This window comes from Echiichthys vipera, assembly GCF_963691815.1.
Source record: "Echiichthys vipera genome assembly, chromosome: 16".
NCBI classification, from domain to species: Eukaryota; Metazoa; Chordata; class Actinopteri; order Perciformes; family Trachinidae; genus Echiichthys; species Echiichthys vipera.
Window position 1 is genome coordinate 24028776 of NC_139841.1, and position 20794 is coordinate 24049569.

Genomic DNA, 20794 nt, shown 5'->3' on the forward strand with positions numbered 1-20794 from the left:
ACTTCTGGGCTGCGGTGCTGCAGATGGAGAGTGAGCTGTCATGTAAAGAGACACTACAGCTTTCTCCCAGGTACGTGTTTTTTGTCATTATCAGGGCTGTAAGAAGTAATTATGCTCATTTTATCAAGTCAAAGTATTAAATACTCCACTACAATTAAAAGTGTTTTGGTATTTTAAGTAGAATTTACTCTATGGTAAGTTATTCTCCGTTTTATGGAGGGATAAATATGAATTAAGTCTCAATAAATACATACAGGAATAAATAAAGAATCTGTTGTGGAAATGGATTCTTCAATAAAGATCAACAAACAGGATCAGCTTTTTCTCCGTGGTTTATATTTTGCCAAAGCATTTTCCTCTGCAGACAAAAATACGTTCATCCCTACATCCTCACAGAGTTAGAGTCAAGTAGGAATGACGATGTGCCAAATCTCGCACAGTCTTTTAGTTAGAGGGACAGGACGCGATAAGCCTTGGTTGGGTGACGTCTTTAGACCAAACAAAACCTGCCTCAGACATTACAATTCTGAATATTCTGAACCTCTCTCATCACAAGGTCTCTAACACAGGGTGCAGATGCACAAATATGCCGTTATACAATCATGAGTTAGTTATTTGCGTTATCCATTAAGAAGGTGAGACAGAGGAGACACTGAACTGTGTCTGACCTGACAAAACTATGATTATGAATTACAAATATCCCAAATTCCCACAACAAAGCCTAAATAAATATAGAAATAAATGAATAAATAAATGGCTAACATATTAGTAAACATATGTATGGCATCACTGATTCTGTCAGATCATCATTATTGTACTTTATGTTCACTGTCATAGATGATGTCAAATCACTGCGGACTGTTGTCAACCCTGACATATCCAAGTAAGTAATTCCCAACTTCAGTTGCTTTTTTGAAATGCTCCGACACAGTGTAACCCTTTAGCTGTGTGCTCCGTGTTAACTTGTGCACTGTATCTGCAGGATCCGAAACATTGGCATTATGGCCCACATTGACGCAGGGAAGACAACAACCACAGAAAGGATGCTTTATTACTCGGGCTATACGAGAGCACTTGGAGGTGAGTATGATGGTAAAAACAACATCACATTGCCAATCAATGGTTCGTTTCCTGCTCCTCAATGTATTTTTGCACCTCGATTGCATTCAGACGTGGACGACGGGGACACGGTGACAGATTTTATGGCTCAAGAGAGGGAGCGTGGCATCACCATACAGTCGGCAGCGGTCACGTTTGATTGGAAAAGTCACAGAATAAACCTCATAGACACCCCAGGTAGAAGTAACATCCTTGTGAGAATAAAAAATCAAGAAGTAAATAAGGAAAAGAAATAAGAAGCAGCAGCCACTCAAATATGACTGTCTGTGTGTGTGTGTGTGTGTGTGTTTGTGATACCAGGACATGTTGACTTCACCCTCGAGGTAGAGCGGGCCCTTCGCGTTCTTGATGGGGCTGTTGCAGTGTTTGATGCTTCTGCTGGGGTTGAGGTGAACCCGCTGCTTTCAAACTACTTCTTTTTTTAATTTTACACAATCGGGCTGACCGTGAACTCACTCTCTGAAAACACCAACAGGCTCAGACTCTGACCGTGTGGAGACAAGCAGAGAAGCATCATGTCCCCTGTGTTTGTTTCCTGAATAAGATGGATAAGCCTGCAGCAGAGTGAGTGACTCAACAGTCCGACCACACGCATGTTTTTTTTTTTTCTTATTTTGAAGGGTTTAACCGGAACTTTCTTTCATTTATTCCCCCCCCTCTCAGCCTGAGTTTTTCCATGGAGAGCATAAGACAGAAGTTAAAAGCCAACCCAGTCCTCCTGCAGGTAGGCCCTTAGAAAACACAGTGACTGTTACGGGCCATTTGAGATCTTACTTTGTAATGACGAGAAGTAGAAATAACTGATAATAAAAGAAAAAAATACTGTGACTATTATCAGTGGTGGCAGAAGAACTTGCATCTTATACCAAAATAAAAAGAGGCAGGACCACAGAGCAGACATACTCTGATACAATTAAACCCTGCAATTTTAGGAAAAGTACAAATGTATTAGCATCAAAATATACTTTGTTCATTATGATATATATACTGATTATACAGTACACACACACACACACACACACACACACACACACACACACACACACACACACACACACACACACATATTTAAATACTGTATATACAGTATATATGATAATACTGTTCATTATGCAGAGTGGCCAATTTCAGAATCCTGTATATGCTAAACTGCTGTGTAGGTTAACCTATAATAATAATAGATCATAATCTACATTTTTTATTAACAATCTAAATTTGAAAAGTAAAAGTGTACTCAAACCACTGAGAAAGTGTAAGTGAAACCCTAATGGGAGTGTGTCACCGTGTACTGTAGTTGTCTCATGAAGAGCCGTCCTGCTTCATAGATTCCTGTCGGTAGTGGCAAGAACTTCTCAGGCGTGGTCGACTTGTTAACCAACCACAAGGTGATCTGGAATCCACGATCTACGAGAGATGACGACGGGCGAACGTTTGAGAGCAAGCCTCTTGACCCGTCGGATGATTCACAGCTCCTGCAGGAGGTCGACGAGGCCAGGACTGCTTTAATTGAGCAGGTGCATGTCACCACACTTACAGCAATGTGCACGTCATCACACTTAAAGCAACGTGCACGGCTCTAAATGTCCCAAAGGTCTAAATCTCAGTGTCAATCACAGGTTGCTGATCTGGACGACGAGTTTGCGGAACTGTTGCTGAATGATTTCAGCGACAATTTCAATACCGTTCCCTCCATCAAAGTAAGTGTCGTATTGTACCACAGTGCGAGTTCATAAAGCAACACTGTTCCTTTTGAACGCGGAGTAAACGGTGCTAATGTGTCCCCAGCTGCAGGAGGCTGTGCGGCGGGTCACTCTGGCCCGTAAAGGCGTCCCAGTACTCTGTGGGAGCTCGTTGAGAAACAAAGGTGTCCAGCCCCTTTTGGATGCCATCACTGCCTACCTGCCTGCCCCAAATGAACGGCACCACGACCTGGTGTGAGTGGATTCTTTAGCCTATAACTAACTCGGACTCAATTTGAGGCCTGTGGAGTAGTGTTCCTTGTCGCATTGAATTAAATGTGTTTGAATGAGCCTTAAAAGTTGTGCAAAACTGATCTACAAATCTCTTCTATTGTGATGCACAGTGGACAAATAGACTGTCACAGTAAATATGAAGTGGATGGATAAAAATATGGATACGTTTCTATGTATATTTATTGTCGGACTATAAGCTCTGTTCATCATCCCACAGGCGGTGGTACAAGGACGACTTATGTGCTCTGGCCTTCAAGGTTCTCCACGACAAGCAGCGCGGTCCTCTGGTGTTTCTCAGGATTTACTCTGGTACTCTAAAAGCACAGACTGCTGTCCACAACATCAACAGGAACAACGTGTACGTAGTTTTTTCCCATTACGCCACATTCCCATTTGGACCAAAATGATTATCACGATGTGTCGAAGCTGTAGTTTTTCATATCCTGTCGCGTGCAGGGAGAGGATGAGCCGCCTGCTGGTGCCGTTTGCTGATCAGCATGTAGAGATCCCCTCGATGATGGCGGGAAACATCGCTCTGACCGTAGGGCTGAAGCAGGTAGAGCGTCGTACATTATAGTCTGCATTTGCTATTCTCAATATTTTCCCCTTTAAAAAAAACTGATTCATGTTTTCCACTTTCACTTCAGACAGTCACAGGGGACACCATCGTTTCATCGAAGGCTTCGGCAGCAGCTGCAGCTCGACGAGCCCAAAATGAAGGCGGGGCGGAGAAGAAGCGCAGCGAACATGCCAGCGTGGTCCTCTCGGGGGTGGAGGTCCCTGATCCCGTCTTCTTCTGCACAATAGAACCGCCCACCATGGCCAAACAGGCTGGTCAGTGACAGTGATTTTAGTTCTTAGTTTCACAACATGCTCCAGCATTTTGTAGGCGCTCACATTGTGTTTTTTCTCCCCGGAAAGATCTTGAGAACGCACTGAACTGCCTCCAGAGAGAAGACCCCAGTCTTAAAGTCAGGGTGGACCCTGACTCTGGCCAGGTAATGCCGTCATTGGATTAGCCAGGACTTTCTTTAGTGGGAGCACCTGCCACAATGACTCAACTAATTGTGTCCATCCTTCAGACCATTTTGTGCGGGATGGGAGAGCTTCACATCGAGATAATCCACGATCGAATCAGACGAGAGTATAACATCGAGACTTACCTTGGACCGCTGCAGGTGGCTTACAGGGAGTGTATTCTGCGTGAGGCCTCTACTACAGGTACAACACAAACTCTTTAACCCTGTAAAGCCTGAAGCATCAAATAATAGCCTGAAAAAAAGGGGGCGACAAAAAAGGGCACTCACAGTGAGAAGGTTCCAGGTTCGCGTCCCGGCTGGGGCCTTTCTGTGTGGAGTTTGCATCTTCTCCCCGTGTCTGCGTGGGTTTTCTCCAGGTTCCTCCCACAGTCTAAAGATGTGCACGTGTTAGGGTAATTGGTGACTCTAAAAATTGCCCGTAGGTGTGAATGGTTGTCTGTCTCTGTTCGTCCCTATGTGTCCTGCGATAGATTGGTGTCCTGTCCAGGGTGTACCCCGCCTCACGCCCGATGACAGCTGGGATCGGCTCCAGCCCCCCGCGACCCCGACAGGGACAAGCGGTTGAAGATGAATGAATGAATGAATGAAAGAAAAAAAAGCCTATAAAAAGACGCTTTAGAGATTTACAGATAACCATAAGTAGTGCAGTGTCATATTTGATTTTCAAAACAATTTCTCTATGAAATAAGCTAGAATGTTAGTATTTACATTATGAGAAAAAAAGGTGCCGGCCTTTGAATGCCAACGGGTGGGCGGATAAAATGTATGCGATCGTATACAACAGAGCAAGGGTTTTCAAAGTGTGAGACTGTGGGCTTCTCCTTCAGTCAGAGTTGGGGGAAAAATGGCCCCCTTAACCTCCTTTCTCACTTAGTTTTGCTCATTTCCTGGATGCCAATGGGACCCTTTTTATGTTATTTGATCATACAGACACTTAACAGATGAGCCAAGATGACCAAATATTGTTGTTTGTTTGACATATCTTAAAGATTACACCAGATGCATAGATAAGAGGTCGGTCCGAGGGCACATTTTTGTTTCTGAAAGTGTGAAAAACAGGACAATTCGACTGTATCTCTGAACTATCGCGTTAACCAAACCGCACACAATTGGTCAATTTCATGTGATGTTCTCTTTGATGAGTCATTTTAGAGAGTGGGTGCATTATGTTACTGGAAGGGGAGAAATAATTAGTGCAAACTACATACAGCACCTGCCCCATTTTTTGTTCCCGTATACATGTTCCTGCTTATCTTGTAATGTAGATACGCTGGACCGTACAGTTGGGGAGAGACGACACGTTGTGACAGTGGAGCTGGCCGTCTCACCTTTGGACATCTCCACTACGGGTGGTTCATGTGAATTAGCTTTCAAAGAGAAGTTGGGGGCACAGCTATCACCAGAAATAAAAGAGGCCGTGGAGAACGGAGTTAACAGCTCATATCTTCAAGGTACCATCGAATTAAACCCATCTCTCATCTTGCAAACCTGTCCTGTTCTTAATTTTATATTGATAGATTATATCGTTAAGAAGTAACGCAAAATGTGTTCAATGATCCTTCCACCATCAGGTCCATTGCTAGGTTATCCTTTACAAGGTATATCTACACTGATCCAAAGTGTCCACATGGAAGCAGGAACGTCTCCTGCCATGGTGTCCGCCTGCGTGTCCCGCTGCATGCTGAAGGTAAACCGTTATGAGCTCCGATGTCATAACCGTAAACTACAGGATTATCAATAGATGAGCCACAGCTCTGTCTCTTCGGATGCAGGCCCTGAGGCTGGCAGGAGGTCAGGTCCTGGAGCCAGTGATGTCCTTGGAGGTGACAGTCGGGGAGCAACGTCTCAGCTCTGTGCTGGGGGACTTAGCCAAAAGGCGAGGAACCGTCCGCGACATCCAGAATCGTCAAGACGACAAGGTGCTGCTAGCGACTGTTCCCCTGGCTGAGATGATGGTGAGAAGACATTTACTTCAAACAGTAGTTTTTGGTTTAATGGCTCACCACTGAAAATCATTTAGCATTCACACCTATGTTTTTCTAAAGGGATATTCCACCATCCTGCGAACGCTGACCTCTGGCAATGCTACCTTCTCCTTGGAGCTGGACACCTATGAGGCCATGAACCCCCAGGACCAGAACACCCTCCTTAAAAGGATGTCTGGTCTGCTGTGATGACGATGGGAACAATAGCTCTCTGAAACAGAGCCAGGGCTAATACCCAAACGGACTCTTCCAGGACTTACAGATGAAATGCGTTGTATAGTATGAACACCCGCTGCAGGATAGAGGATCATGCACTATGTGTACAAATGCAAAATAAATTTGCAGCAACATATTTATTACTCATTTTATTTAATCAAATGAAACAAGACTCACTCTTAAATGTCAACTTTTTATTCACAATTAAATTCAATTATACAAACATGTGTTTAGAACATATGATACCGTGACTTTTATGGAATTTTTCATGACTTTCGTAACATTATTTCTGACTTTATTCAACAAATAAAGCCATGACTGCAATAGACAGGCTATCATGTGACGGATTTTAGCATTTTTCTTTTGGATAAATTATATTTTGACCTATTTTGACTTTTTTCAACATATACCATGACCTCTCTGTTTTTGGCTTATTTATTGGACACACTAAACTAAACTATGACTTTTTTCAACAACTTATGTTTTAGACAGGCTATCATTTCTGGGGGCATTTTATATTTTGACTTTTTTTTTTTTTTACATATACTTAAACTATGACTTATGACTTTGTTTAACAAATCATGCCATAACTGCATTAGACATGCTATCCTATGAAGGATTTAAGCAATTTTTTTGGACAAATTATATTTAGACCTTCTTGGCTTATTTATTGGACACACTAAACTGTGACTTTCCCTGTTTGTTTCAACAAATTATACCATGACTGTTTTAGACAGGCTATCCTATGACGGATTTAAGCTATTTTTTTTTGGACAAATTGTATTTTGAGCTAGTTTGACATTTTCAACACTACTATTTACTATGACTTTTTTTTTTTTTTGGCTTATTTTTGGGACGCACTGTCTTTTCCTGTACATTTTTTCCATCAAATTATGCCATAACTGCATTAGACGGGTTATCCTATGACTGATCAAAGCATCTTTGGACATTTTAGATTTAGACTTATTACCATGACTTTTTTGGCTTATCTTTTTAGACACTTTTTAATTACTTTTCCTGACTTTTTTCAACAAATAAAGCCATGACTGCAATATAAAAGCTATTCTGTGACAGATTTAAGCATTTTTGGAGAAATTATATTTTGACTTTTTTCTTTTTTTTTTTTCGGATACACCAGCTGTCCCCCCCCCCCCCCCCCCCCCCCCCATCAAATAATGCCATAGCTGCATTAGACAGACTATTATTTAAACATGTTTTGGACTGGTGTGGCTTTCGTCAACGAAAATGATGACGAAATATCTTCGTCAACGAACCTCTATCATGTGACGAAACGAAAATGCTGGGCATGTGACGATGACTAAGACGAAATATATAACTTTGTTTCGTCTCGTTTAGTCCCGTTATTATTATTATTATTTTGTAGTTTTCTCCCAGTCCCGCGTCTGGGCGACGTCACTTCCTGAATCCCCACACGCGCATTATTTGGATTCCGAAGCTGCAGCTGCTGTGGGTTTAGCGTTAATGTTAGTGTTAACTAAACTAAATAAACATGAGAACAAAGTGTGACACCAGCCGGGGCTCGTGTTTGGGAGGAAAAGAAGAAACACTTTCATTACACACACGTGGAAAAGAAAACGGCATGTGTTGTGTAAAAAGAAAGAAATGCAGCCAAAAAATCACAGGAAAACCCACCGCGGATCTTCAGAGACACCTCAGGGCATCCCATAATGAACTTTAGGTAAGTCCAGACATTAACGTAACGATACTTTCTGTTTCATTAAGCTCATGCGACACGAGGCTACGGTTAATGTGTCGGGTTTTAACGCTAGCTTTGGCGTTAGCCACTGGAGGTGTGTGTGTGTGTGTGTGTGCGCGTGCGCGCGTGAGAGAGACTAGCCTGTGTGTGTGTGTGTGTGTGAGAGAGAGACTAGCATGTGTACGTGTATATATTTGTGTCAGAGTGTAAAGTGTGTGTTTAGTTCCTACCTGACTGACTCACTCTATCAGTGCAGTAAACTTCCTTGTTGGCCAAATACTTTCACTAGTTTTGTTTTTCACACTGAACTGAATTTAGCATCAACATGAATTGGATAGCCTATTCTAGACCTGTACATGCTGTAAACTAAAGATATGTGCATGTAAACTAAAGAGATGTGCATGTAAACTAAAGATATGTGCATGTAAACTAAAGATATGTGCATGTAAACTAAAGATATGTGCATGTAAACTAAAGATATGTGCACGTAAACTAAAGATATGTGCACGTAAACTAAAGAGATGTGCACGTAAACTAAAGAGATGTGCACGTAAACTAAAGATATGTGCACGTAAACTAAAGATATGTGCATGTAAACTAAAGATATGTGCATGTAAACTAAAGATATGTGCACGTAAACTAAAGATATGTGCATGTAAACTAAAGATATGTGCATGTAAACTAAAGATACGTGCATGTAAACAAAAGATATGTGCACGTAAACTAAAGAGATGTGCATGTAAACTAAAGACATCTGCATGTAAACTAAAGAGATGTGCATGTAAACTAAAGATACGTGCATGTAAACTAAAGATATGTGCATGTAAACTAAAGATATGTGCATGTAAACTAAAGATACGTGCATGTAAACTAAAGAGATGTGCATGTAAACTAAAGAGATGTGCATGTAAACTAAAGATATGTGCACGTAAACTAAAGATATGTGCATGTAAACTAAAGATATGTGCATGTAAACTAAAGATACGTGCATGTAAACTAAAGATATGTGCATGTAAACAAAGAGATGTGCATGTAAACTAAAGATACGTGCATGTAAACTAAAGATACGTGCATGTAAACTAAAGATACGTGCATGTAAACTAAAGATATGTGCATGTAAGCTAAAGATATGTGCATGTAAACTAAAGATACGTGCATGTAAACTAAAGATATGTGCATGTAAACAAAGAGATGAGCATGTAAACTAAAAATATGTGCATGTAAACTAAAGACATGTGCATGTAAACTAAAGATATGTGCATGTAAACTAAAGATATGTGCACGTAAACTAAAGATATCTGCACGTAAACTAAAGATATGTGCACGTAAACTAAAGATATGTGCATGTAAACTAAAGATATGTGCATGTAAACTAAAGATATGTGCACGTAAACTAAAGATATCTGCACGTAAACTAAAGACATGTGCATGTAAACTAAAGAGATGTGCATGTAAACTAAAGAGACGTGCATGTAAACTAAAGATATGTGCATGTAAACTAAAGATATGTGCATGTAAACTAAAGAGATGTGCATGTAAACTAAAGAGATGTGCATGTAAACTAAAGACATGTGCATGTAAACTAAAGACATGTGCATGTAAACTAAAGAGATGTGCATGTAAACTAAAGAGATGTGCATGTAAACTAAAGAGATGTGCATGTAAACTAAAGAGATGTGCATGTAAACTAAAGATATCTGCATGTAAACTAAAGATATCTGCATGTAAACTAAAGAGATGTGCATGTAAACTAAAGATATCTGCATGTAAACTAAAGATATATGCATGTAAACTAAAGATATGTGCATGTAAACTAAAGATATGTGCATGTAAACTAAAGAGATGTGCATGTAAACTAAAGATATGTGCACGTAAACTAAAGAGATGTGCACGTAAACTAAAGATACGTGCATGTAAACTAAAGATATCTGCATGTAAACTAAAGATATATGCATGTAAACTAAAGACATGTGCATGTAAACTAAAGACATGTGCATGTAAACTAAAGATATGTGCATGTAAACTAAAGACATGTGCATGTAAACTAAAGACATGTGCATGTAAACTAAAGATACGTGCATGTAAACTAAAGATATATGCATGTAAACTAAAGACATGTGCATGTAAACTAAAGACATGTGCATGTAAACTAAAGATATCTGCATGTAAACTAAAGATATATGCATGTAAACTAAAGATACGTGCATGTAAACTAAAGATATATGCATGTAAACTAAAGACATGTGCATGTAAACTAAAGACATGTGCATGTAAACTAAAGACATGTGCATGTAAACTAAAGATATGTGCATGTAAACTAAAGAGATGTGCATGTAAACTAAAGACATCTGCATGTAAACTAAAGAGATGTGCATGTAAACTAAAGACATGTGCATGTAAACTAAAGACATGTGCATGTAAACTAAAGATATGTGCACGTAAACTAAAGATATGTGCACGTAAACTAAAGAGATGTGCACGTAAACTAAAGACATGTGCATGTAAACTAAAGACATGTGCATGTAAACTAAAGACATGTGCATGTAAACTAAAGACATGTGCATGTAAACTAAAGATATGTGCATGTAAACTAAAGACATGTGCATGTTAACTAAAGACATGTGCATGTAAACTAAAGATATGTGCATGTAAACTAAAGACATGTGCATGTAAACTAAAGACATGTGCATGTAAACTAAAGACATGTGCATGTAAACTAAAGACATGTGCATGTAAACTAAAGGTATGTGCATGTAAACTAAAGGTATGTGCATGTAAACTAAAGAGATGTGCATGTAAACTAAAGAGATGTGCATGTAAACTAAAGACATCTGCATGTAAACTAAAGACATGTGCATGTAAACTAAAGACATGTGCATGTAAACTAAAGACATGTGCATGTAAACTAAAGATATGTGCACGTAAACTAAAGATATGTGCACGTAAACTAAAGACATGTGCACGTAAACTAAAGACATGTGCATGTAAACTAAAGACATGTGCATGTAAACTAAAGACATGTGCATGTAAACTAAAGATATGTGCACGTAAACTAAAGATATGTGCACGTAAACTAAAGACATGTGCACGTAAACTAAAGACATGTGCATGTAAACTAAAGACATGTGCATGTAAACTAAAGACATGTGCATGTAAACTAAAGATATGTGCATGTAAACTAAAGAGATGTGCATGTAAACTAAAGATATGTGCACGTAAACTAAAGACATGTGCACGTAAACTAAAGACATGTGCATGTAAACTAAAGACATGTGCATGTAAACTAAAGATATGTGCATGTAAACTAAAGAGATGTGCATGTAAACTAAAGATATGTGCATGTAAACTAAAGAGATGTGCACGTAAACTAAAGATATCTGATGGGTTTGGCTCAAAGGAAATGTTGGTTTCCTCAATACTACTCGGTACATTTATTATATTGATTAAATATAATCGCATCACTAAAAAGAGACTAATATACAATTTTCTTTGACTAAAACTAGACTAAAATGATCAGACTTTTAGTCGACTAAAACTAAAACTCTCAGACTTTTAGTCGACTAAAACTAAACTAGACTAAAAGTAAAACAGGCCGTCAAAAACAACACTACTATTTACTATGACTTTTTTTTTTTGGCTTATTTTTTGGACGCACTGACTTTTCCTGTACATTTTTTCCATCAAATTAGGCCATAGCTGCATTAGACAGGCTATCATATGACTGATTAAAGCATCTTTGGACATTTTAGATTTTGACTTATTACTATGACTTTTTTGGCTTATTTTTTGGACACACATTTCTATGACTTTTTCTCAACAAATAAAGCCATAATTGCAGTAGACAGGATATATAATATGACTAATTCAAACATTTTTGGACATTGTATTTTTATTTATTATATTATTTTTTGCCTTTTGACAGCAAACTGACTGTTTACCATGTATACCATGCTTAAACATACATACAAATATTTCATACCCTTGCTTTTTCCCACAAAAACACCGGACTAGACTCAGAAAATCTCATAATTTTATTGACATTGAATTTCACAAACATTCATAAAAAAACAGAGTGCATTTATAAATTCAGAAGTGTTTTACATTAGACACGAGTGCTGTAGAGCAGATTCTAAAATGCTGATCAGAGCATCAGTAAAGTGACATCTCTACAAAGGCAGTTTGGATTTGATTTCTTAGTTTAAGTTTGAGCGTGGAGCTGATTGCAGATGTGCTTTCCTTTTCCTGTTCCCATCGACAGCTCTTCAGTTTTCAGATGCCTTTGTACTCACGAGGACAGTAGCTGGAGAACAGCGGCTCAGCTGGAATCCCACGTCTAAGATAGGGAGGGGAGGAGTTTGATGATTACTATGTTTCATATTTATATTTTGGACTTTTTTCAACATATAACGGGTTTTTTTGACACTTTTCTGTGACTTTCCCTGACTTTTTTCAACAAATTACACCATGACTACATTAGACAGACTATCCTATGACGATCTAATCCTATGAAATATAAAATGTCCAAGGAATGCTTAAAATCAGTCAAATACCGTCATGGCAAAATTTGATGAAAAAAGGAGAAGTCGTAGAAAAGTATGTCAAAAAAAGTCAAAATATGAAATGTCGAAATATGCTTAAATCAGTCATGGGATAGCCCGTTTAAAGCAGTCATAACATAATTTGTTGAAACACTCCTAATTAGTCAAAATCCAATATGTCCAAAAAATGCTTAAATCCGTCATAAGATGCAGCCATGACGTAATTTGTTGAAAAGTCATAGTGTAGTTTGTCGAAATAGGTCATTAAAATGTCATAGTATGAAGATTTATGGTGGTGTGACAGGTGTAAGCGATCTCTCCGCAAACTTCACTTATACACTCTGGCAGTGTCCAGCTCTACGTAATTATTGGATTGAGGTTTTCAATTCCCTGTCACAGGAAGTGGGGGAGAAAATAAAGCCCAATGCTCTGAGTGCACTGTTTGGGGTTGCCCCCCCTCTTCCTTTGTTAAGTCCAAAAAGGATATACTGGCCTTTGGTTCCCTGTTAGCCAGAAGACTAATTGTAATATATTGGAAATCAACAACACCGCCCTGTCATGCCCACTGGATTAGAGACACCCTTTATTTTCCTAAATTGGAGAAAATCAGACGTTCTTAATCTGGCTGCTGCAGTAAATTTGGGAAATTGTGGGGTCCACTCTTACAACTTGTTAAGATGACAAATCTTCCACCCACCCCTGACTGACATGACGGAGGCAACTCAGAGGGGAAGATCTGTTTGTTCTGTTGTGTTGAGGGTCACATGCTGCTAATCTGATTTAGGAGGTCTGATGCCATCTCAATTACAGTGTATTATTACCTGACTGATGTCGGTTTCCCTTCTTTTATTTTGATTTTTTAATTTCTATTTCCGTCCCAGTCCTTCCCTTTTTCTTTTTTTTTAATTTACTTTTAAAAAAATATTTATATGGCTGTTGTAGTTTTGTGAGTATGCAGCAATACAGCCTCTGACCACTTTTGTTTTCCGTTATGTTTGTTTTTTCTAGAAAAAAAAGGACCACTTTACTATTTGTAATATGTAAAACACCATAAAAAAAGTTTAAAAAATAAATAAAAATGTCATAGTATGTGGAAAGAAGTAACAAAGAAATCATAGTGTAGTATGTCGAAAAAAAGTCATTGTTATATTGAAAGAAGTAACATATAAAGTCAGTGTAGTATGCTGTTAAAAATGTCACAAACAAAGTCTTAGCATGTCAAAAGTTTTAAAAAGGCATAGTATAGCATGTCATAAAAAAGCAACAAAAAAGGTATAGTATGTTTTAAAAAATGTAGATATATAGAATAGTATAAAGAGACTTCAGATACTTACTCCACCATGCGACAGCGGTGGACAGACAGCCTGTTGAAGGCATCGCTGATGTCCGTCACGTCCTTGGCGCTCCACAGCCGCTCTGCCACAGCGCTGGCACGAGGCCTGGGAGCGACGGAGGAGACGAGAAAAAAATTCAGTTACAGCTGCAGTCATGTGATGTGTCATGGTTCAAAACACCTTTATTGTCTGATCATAGTTTACTACTAAATAACATACCAGAGTCTGGGTGTCAGGTTGGTGGCGTCCACATACTCGCCCCACAAACAGGCCTCACCGCCAATCACAAGCTTCTTTTGCTGTTCAGTTCCTGTTTTGAAGATGTTATATTTGATCAAATCTAGACTAGAGTGATATTTAATTTAATTACAATTGCACTGTGAGTGTCTCAACTGTGACGGTAAAACATTAAGATATCATCCCTCTGTTCATTCAACAGGCTTACGCGTGTTTTGCACAGGAGTGACAAGCAACTTCATGACATTTCAGATATGTGTCAACAGTCTGACAATACGGCTGATACAATCTGAGTCAGAGCAACAACAGAACAATAAAACCGAACTGTATGATTGGGCAAAGTCAAACAGCCACATAGGAATACTGAAAAAAAGCAATGATGCATGAACAGCAATAATAACATGAACCTCATAGCCTATTTAAAAAATACCTCGCTAAATGAATCAATCATGGAGACACAAACCCTTGAAATCCTGTGGGTCGGCCCTGTAATGGCCGTGCCAGTCCTGGCCATAGGAGATACGGTTCAGGTACCAGGGAGTGGACAGCAGGGTCTGGTACCCTGAGGATGTAACATTTGCCATCTCACTCTGGTATTGCTCCTGGTTTCCTTTCCAAACGTGGATAAGTGTGTCTGGTTTCAGCTACACAGCACACACACATACAAGGATCAGTATCAGCCAGACAGAGAAGAAAAAGGTTCAGTCTCGTGGTCGTCAGGATTTATAGAGGACCCAACCTGACTTATTATTTAACCCAGAACACCAGAAATGAGGAGATTTCCTTATTGTCATGCCACATTGCTCGTTCATTATTTACTTAATACTTATTGGGTTTTAAAGAAAGCAGGATTGGTCTTCCAAAGCGGTCAATTACATCAACGCTTGGAAGACACAACTTGTAAAACCACCAACCGCACAGCCCCATCTGCCTTTTTATGTCTGTCTCTGACTCTCACTCCTTGTCACAACTGTGCAGCAAGCGTAAGCCTGTTGAACAAAATCCACAGTTCTTTTTTTGCCTCAAGTTTTTTTATACACCAAATACAATTGATTGATTGATTGGACATTGGATTGAGGATTTTTATGAAAACTGACCGTTGAAGTGGAGCGGCTCAACCTTGTAGTACTTCTGCCAGTCCTGTGCGTAGCTAATGTAATCTAGGTACCATGGGGCGGAGAGGATGGTGGTGTACCCTGCTGCAGTGACCTTGTCCATCTCCTCATTAGCCCCGCCGCCGATCCACACGTGCACTACGGTGTCTGGCTTTAACTGGAACAGTTACAGACCGAGCTTCTGTACTTGTACATGTATACTACATGAGTGGTTGGTTTTGAATAAAGGAATAGTGTGACATTTTGGGAAATGCATTATTTCACTTTCTAGCTGAGCGTTAGATGAAAAGATTGATACCACTCTCATGTCTGTATGCTAAATGTGAAGCCACAATGAAAAGCCAGTTAGCTTATTAGCTTGACTGGCGAAAGGGGGAAGCAGCTAGCCTGGCTATGTCCAAAGATAACAAAATACACCTACGAACAGCTTTAAAGCTTACTGATTAGCACTTTATGTCTTGTTTATGTTATCGGTACAGAGTATTCTGAATGAGAAATTGTGCTATTGTGTAGGGTTATATGTTGACTATGTGACTTCTGGTTTTCTCTGCTAGGTGCCTGGCAACCTCATGGCTAGGCTAGCTAGCCCTTAAAACGACAGCATGTTGCTGGAATAAAACAAACATGATATCAGTCATTTACAGCTGTTCAGAAGTGCTGGTAGACGGATTTTGTAAACATCTTCACGCTAAGCTAACTGCTAGCGATAGCTGCACATTTAGCATTCTGACATGAGAGTTGCAACGTTATGGATCTTTTCACCTAACTTTCATGAAGAAAACAAATGTGCTAATTTCCAAAAATGTCCCTTTAATAACATAATGAATATTAAAAAACATAATTACCTATACATTGTGATAAAACACTTAGTTCAGTAGTTCCCAAACCTTTTCAGCAGGATTCCCCTTAAAAATAATCTAAGCTCCGTCTCTTTTCATTGGCTAGAAGGAGCCCAGGGCGACATATGCCTCATCGTATTTTCCTGTCTTTGTTTTGGTAGTTGTGGCGTTTAGTGCCAATTTATCAGCCGCTTTACGTGTACCTGGCAGTCCTTTGACATACTTGTCCATGCTTTGCTCGCAGAGTAGAACCACAAATCTTTTATATTTAGCCTTGCCATGTTTTTATAACTCCCACCCCCCAGTTTAGGAACCCCTGATCGAGTGTATAAAAGTATACAGCTTTAACTCTAACATAGAACAAAGTATTTAGTTACCTTAACACCATTGTCAAAGACCTCCTGCCAGATCATGTAGCCCTTCTTGGTAGCGGTGACGATATCCAAGAGTCTAGCAGATCAAAAAGAGGCACAACATTAAAACATTTTTTTTAAATCTTTTTTGAATAACAAATATAACTCAAAAAATTCTGATAACCAGTTTAGTGTTGAAGAAGCAAAATACTTCAAATGAGCAGCTCACTTCTGGATATAGAATGACTCCAGTTTCCTGTAGTCCTGTCCAAAACCTTGCTCCTCCATGAACTTCTGGATGTCCGGGTTTGACTTCCTGCAGGGGAAAGAAACAGCAGCCAAATTTTCACTTCTGTCAATTGTTTCTAAGGGAGGATTTTTGACATTGAGTGCACAGTCTTACCAGCAGGTGAAGTCCACCTCATCACCCCCCAGGTGAACGTAGGCATCAGGGAACACGGTGCTGATCTCCTTGAAGAACTGGCTCATGAAGTCATACGTAGAGTTCAGGATGGGGTTCACTGGTCCGAAGGAGCCAGAGGGCTTGGAGCCAGAGTAGCAGGGTGTGAGCAGATCTTTCTGGCCTGAGAGGAAAGTTTATACTTTTATATCTTACAGTCAGGTGCACAAGAATTTAGAAGTTGTTGGCAATGACAATCTTCCATCTCAGGCTATCTCAGGTCTATTGAGGGGCACATGGAGACGAACAGAGACAGACAACCATTCACACCTTCGGGCAATTTAAAGACATCAATTACGCATACATGTCTTTTGACTGTGGGAGGAAGCCGGAGAACCTGTCAAAAAAGGTGGACGCTTACAAAACTCACCTTTTCCCCAAGACTGTGTGTGTCCTGGAGTGTCAAACTCCGGGATAACACGAATGCCTAGCAGACGGCCAAACTCAATCACCCTCTTCACGTCAGCGGGTGTGTACACGTGTGTGTATGGGTGGTAAGCTCCCTGTGAACCATTTAGAGGATTGTGAAAAATACAAATGTTTTGATATTAATAACTGAACTGGCCTTTGCTGAGATTTAACACCAAAAACCATGGAGCTCACTGACCTGCTGGCTCAGCTGTGGGAACGTCTGGCTCAGGTAAGGGAAGGACGGATCGTCCACGATGTGCCAGTGGAAAACATTGAATTTGTTCATCGCCATCGTTTCCTATTTTAATGAAGGGGAAAAAGTTAACTGCAGTAATTTAAATTAAAAATGGGAGAAGTATATATATAAAAAGGTCTTGAAGTACCAGATTAGCCAAGATGACTTTAATGGGCAGGAAATGCCGTGAGCTGTCCAGTAAGATGCCTCTATGTGCAAACCTGGGGAAGTCACTGATTGTTGTTGAATTGATGCTTTTCTGAAAGGACACAAAGTGGAAATCAGTTCAAACCTGGCTCGCATACAGTCGACCTTTGATCCTCATTATGAATAAAATATCTATAATTTTTTTCCCAATTGTTTTTTGTAAATTTTGCAGACAAGTGCACAACATGACCGAAAGAACGAGGTGGCGGGTACAAGCGGCTTAAATGGGTTTTCTCAGGAGGGTGGCTGGAGTCTCCCTCAGAGACAGGGTGAGAAGTTCAGCCATCCGGGAGGGACTCGGAGTAGAGCCGCTGCTCCTTTGCGTTGAAAGGAGCCAGTTTAGGTGGTTCAGGCATCTAGTAAGGATGCCCCCTGGGCGCCTCCCTAGGGAGGTGTTCCAGGCATGTCCAGCTGGGAGGAGTCCTCAGGGAAGACCCAGGACTAGGTGGAGAGAGTATGTCTCCACACTGGCCTGGGAACGCCTCAGGATCCCCCAGTTAGAGCTGGTTAATGTGGCCCGGGAAAGGGAAGTTTGGGGTCCCCTGCTAAAGGTGCTGCCCCCGCGACCCGACCCCGGATAAGAGGCTGAAGATGAGATGAGATGAAGTGCACAACAAAAAACATCACAGCCGTACAGTGTGTCTGCTTTAAATGACGAAAAACAGACAAAACACACCAAAAACCCCCAACATGAATCCCATGTCAGACACGGTCGCAATAACCAATCCAGCAACCGAACAACGTATAACGTTAGAAGATAGGTACAGTAAGAAAAAACAGAAAAGAAACTAATAGCAAAAATAAATAAGATTGAATAAATATTTTTTTAAAACATACTCACTGTTCCAAATTCATCTTCATACACCAACTGGCTGAACGTTTCCAGGCCTAAAAGTAATAAAATATGCATTGTACGTTATCATGTCAAGTTCTGGGAAGTTTTTATGATACCATAAACTTAAGATGCTCTCGTTTGATAACATGCTTTGTATTTGTGAGCAAAGTTCCACAGAAAGCAGAATTACACTGTTGTTTTGTATTGTAGGGAGTGACGCCCGCTTTGCCACAGATCATTTACCTTTCCATTGCACATAATGAAATACACATACACAAATAGAGAGCTGAAATGATTATAATCTTTTGATCAACTGAATAATCAACAACTCTCATGTCTGCTGTTAAATATGAAGCTACAGCATAAAGTTCAGCATAAAGACAAACAGATCAACCAAGATAGAACTCTGAAATGCAATGCAATAATGGGCAAAAAAGACCGTACCATGCAGGGCTCCCCAGACCTTTGGTGCTTTCAGGATAGCATACGGCTGATCCACTGACAGCTCATCTGTGGACACAAACAGAAATGCATTGCACATGCAAAGTCAGTGTTATCGAAGCTTGGCAGGTGGTTATCATGGTGCCAGCGTCAGGGTCTTAAGCACCCAGGGGGGCTACGTGTTAATCCTAGTATCTACCGCCCAGGCGATCTCTAATTCCATTGGTAAATCATGAGCGTGGGTCATTTTCTCTGGTAGTTAAATGTAGCATGGAGAATTAAATAGATGAGAAAATATCATCAAAGTACTCAGAACCTGCAACAATTTCAAAATACTCTGTTGCAAGTAAAAGCAAATTCCTCCAAGTATTATTAGCAAAATGCACGTTAAGTTTCAAACCTGAAGGAACTCGTTTAGCAGAAAAATGGTCCATTTACTACTCAAGGCGCTTTCCCACTGCTTGTCACATTCACCCATTCACACAGACGGCAGTGGACATCTGCATACCATCTAACCATTCACACCATGAACCCACACCCATGCGCAGCACAGGGTTCAGTGTCTTGCCCAAGGATGAACCAACCTCGACCCACTCTACCACTGACCCACAGCCGCACGTCATCATGCATTCAGCAACATACAATACCTCAGCACTCCAAAAAGTACAATTGTGCTCAGCCTGTTTCTGAGGGGGTAATGTGTTATATGTTATATGTGGTTTACTGTAAAATCTCTCAACAGGTTAAACAGGCGAGTGAGAGAGAGTGACTCTGTTGTGTTAAGGATATATATTATTACATTAATGGGTTAAAAACATCAAGGTGTAAGCAGGATTTAAGTGTTGGGACAGGTTTAACTACTGTATATACATTTTAGTAGTTTAAGTCTACACTTCTTTGTATTTTACCTCTTTGGGTTATAAATTAAATTCAAAAAAAGGAAATTGAGGGGAGAGGGCTTTGCTACAAACACTTCACACACTGCATCCATGATGACGCAGTGATGTCCATATCAGATAAGATAAACTAAAATGGAGATACTCACGTAAACTAGTACCTTAATGTTCCTCCGCTGTGCAGAAGCACCAGACTAAATATCCTGATCATATAAAAAGTGACCTGAAAGAGGAAGAGACTCACATGACTCGTCAGAGGTCACACCGGGGTGGCTGTCACATTCAGAGTCAGGTGATGTGATCCACACCTGCAGCTCCGTCAGCTCAGACAGGGCTGCTCGCCTGCTCCCGCTCGTCTCCTGCCTGTTAGCAGCGCCGAACATGTACTCGTAGTACCTGGCGAGAGAGGCGGGGAAGGGAAGCAGTGTTTATCATGCGGCGGCCGGTCCCTGAACGCAGCACGGCGCTCCATTTCCCCCATAACAAACAGAGAGAGAGAGTGAAAATGAAAACAAACCAGTGGAGTAAAAGAAGAGTGTCTCACCTCCTGTACGCGTCCTGCAGGAGGCTGCAGCTCGGCCCGGCGGATGACTCTTTGGCGTCAACCACTTTGAAGTTGACGCCGTTCAACTTGAATGACACATCTGAGATTTTGACTTGCTGCGGCAGCGGCCACAGGGAGCCGTACTGCGAAGGCTGGGCAACGAGCTCGGCGTCGTGGTTGTGCTTCCGCCCCCGGGCAAAGGCGAGAGCCAGCAGCAGAAGGATAAACTTTAGTGTAAGGACCATTTTTTTAGCGGTGCACAGCAGAGTCACAAGACCCGTCGAGCAGGCAGCAGTGTT

General features: G+C 40.5%; 2 protein-coding genes across 3 annotated transcripts; one reads left to right on the plus strand and one right to left on the minus strand.

Annotated features, from left to right (window-relative positions):
* The first annotated feature begins 36 nt into the window (after window positions 1-36).
* Window positions 37-6334, plus strand: gfm2 (GTP dependent ribosome recycling factor mitochondrial 2). The gene is made up of 19 exons (XM_083929661.1): window positions 37-70; window positions 838-883; window positions 983-1080; window positions 1171-1296; window positions 1420-1508; window positions 1595-1683; window positions 1783-1843; window positions 2445-2633; window positions 2736-2816; window positions 2905-3053; window positions 3310-3450; window positions 3549-3648; window positions 3740-3926; window positions 4014-4090; window positions 4175-4313; window positions 5398-5583; window positions 5704-5819; window positions 5905-6087; window positions 6178-6334. The coding sequence occupies exons 3-19, from the start codon at window positions 1002-1004 to the stop codon at window positions 6304-6306; spliced, it is 2121 nt and encodes a 706-aa protein (XP_083785787.1). The 5' UTR covers window positions 37-70; window positions 838-883; window positions 983-1001; the 3' UTR covers window positions 6307-6334.
* A 5729-nt stretch (window positions 6335-12063) lies between these two features.
* hexb (hexosaminidase B (beta polypeptide)) lies at window positions 12064-20794 on the minus strand. Of its 2 annotated transcripts, none has more exons than XM_083930193.1 (14): window positions 20496-20794; window positions 20196-20347; window positions 19059-19124; window positions 18621-18667; window positions 17721-17831; window positions 17534-17635; window positions 17297-17429; window positions 16870-17050; window positions 16696-16782; window positions 16491-16563; window positions 14623-14803; window positions 14142-14232; window positions 13923-14027; window positions 12064-12383 (listed from the first exon to the last, which is right to left on the minus strand). In XM_083930193.1, the coding sequence occupies exons 1-14, from the start codon at window positions 20738-20740 to the stop codon at window positions 12320-12322; spliced, it is 1638 nt and encodes a 545-aa protein (XP_083786319.1). In that variant the 5' UTR covers window positions 20741-20794; the 3' UTR covers window positions 12064-12319. The 2 variants fall into 2 exon arrangements, with proteins under 2 accessions (XP_083786319.1, XP_083786320.1); XM_083930194.1 differs by lacking the exon at window positions 14623-14803 and adding an exon at window positions 15257-15431.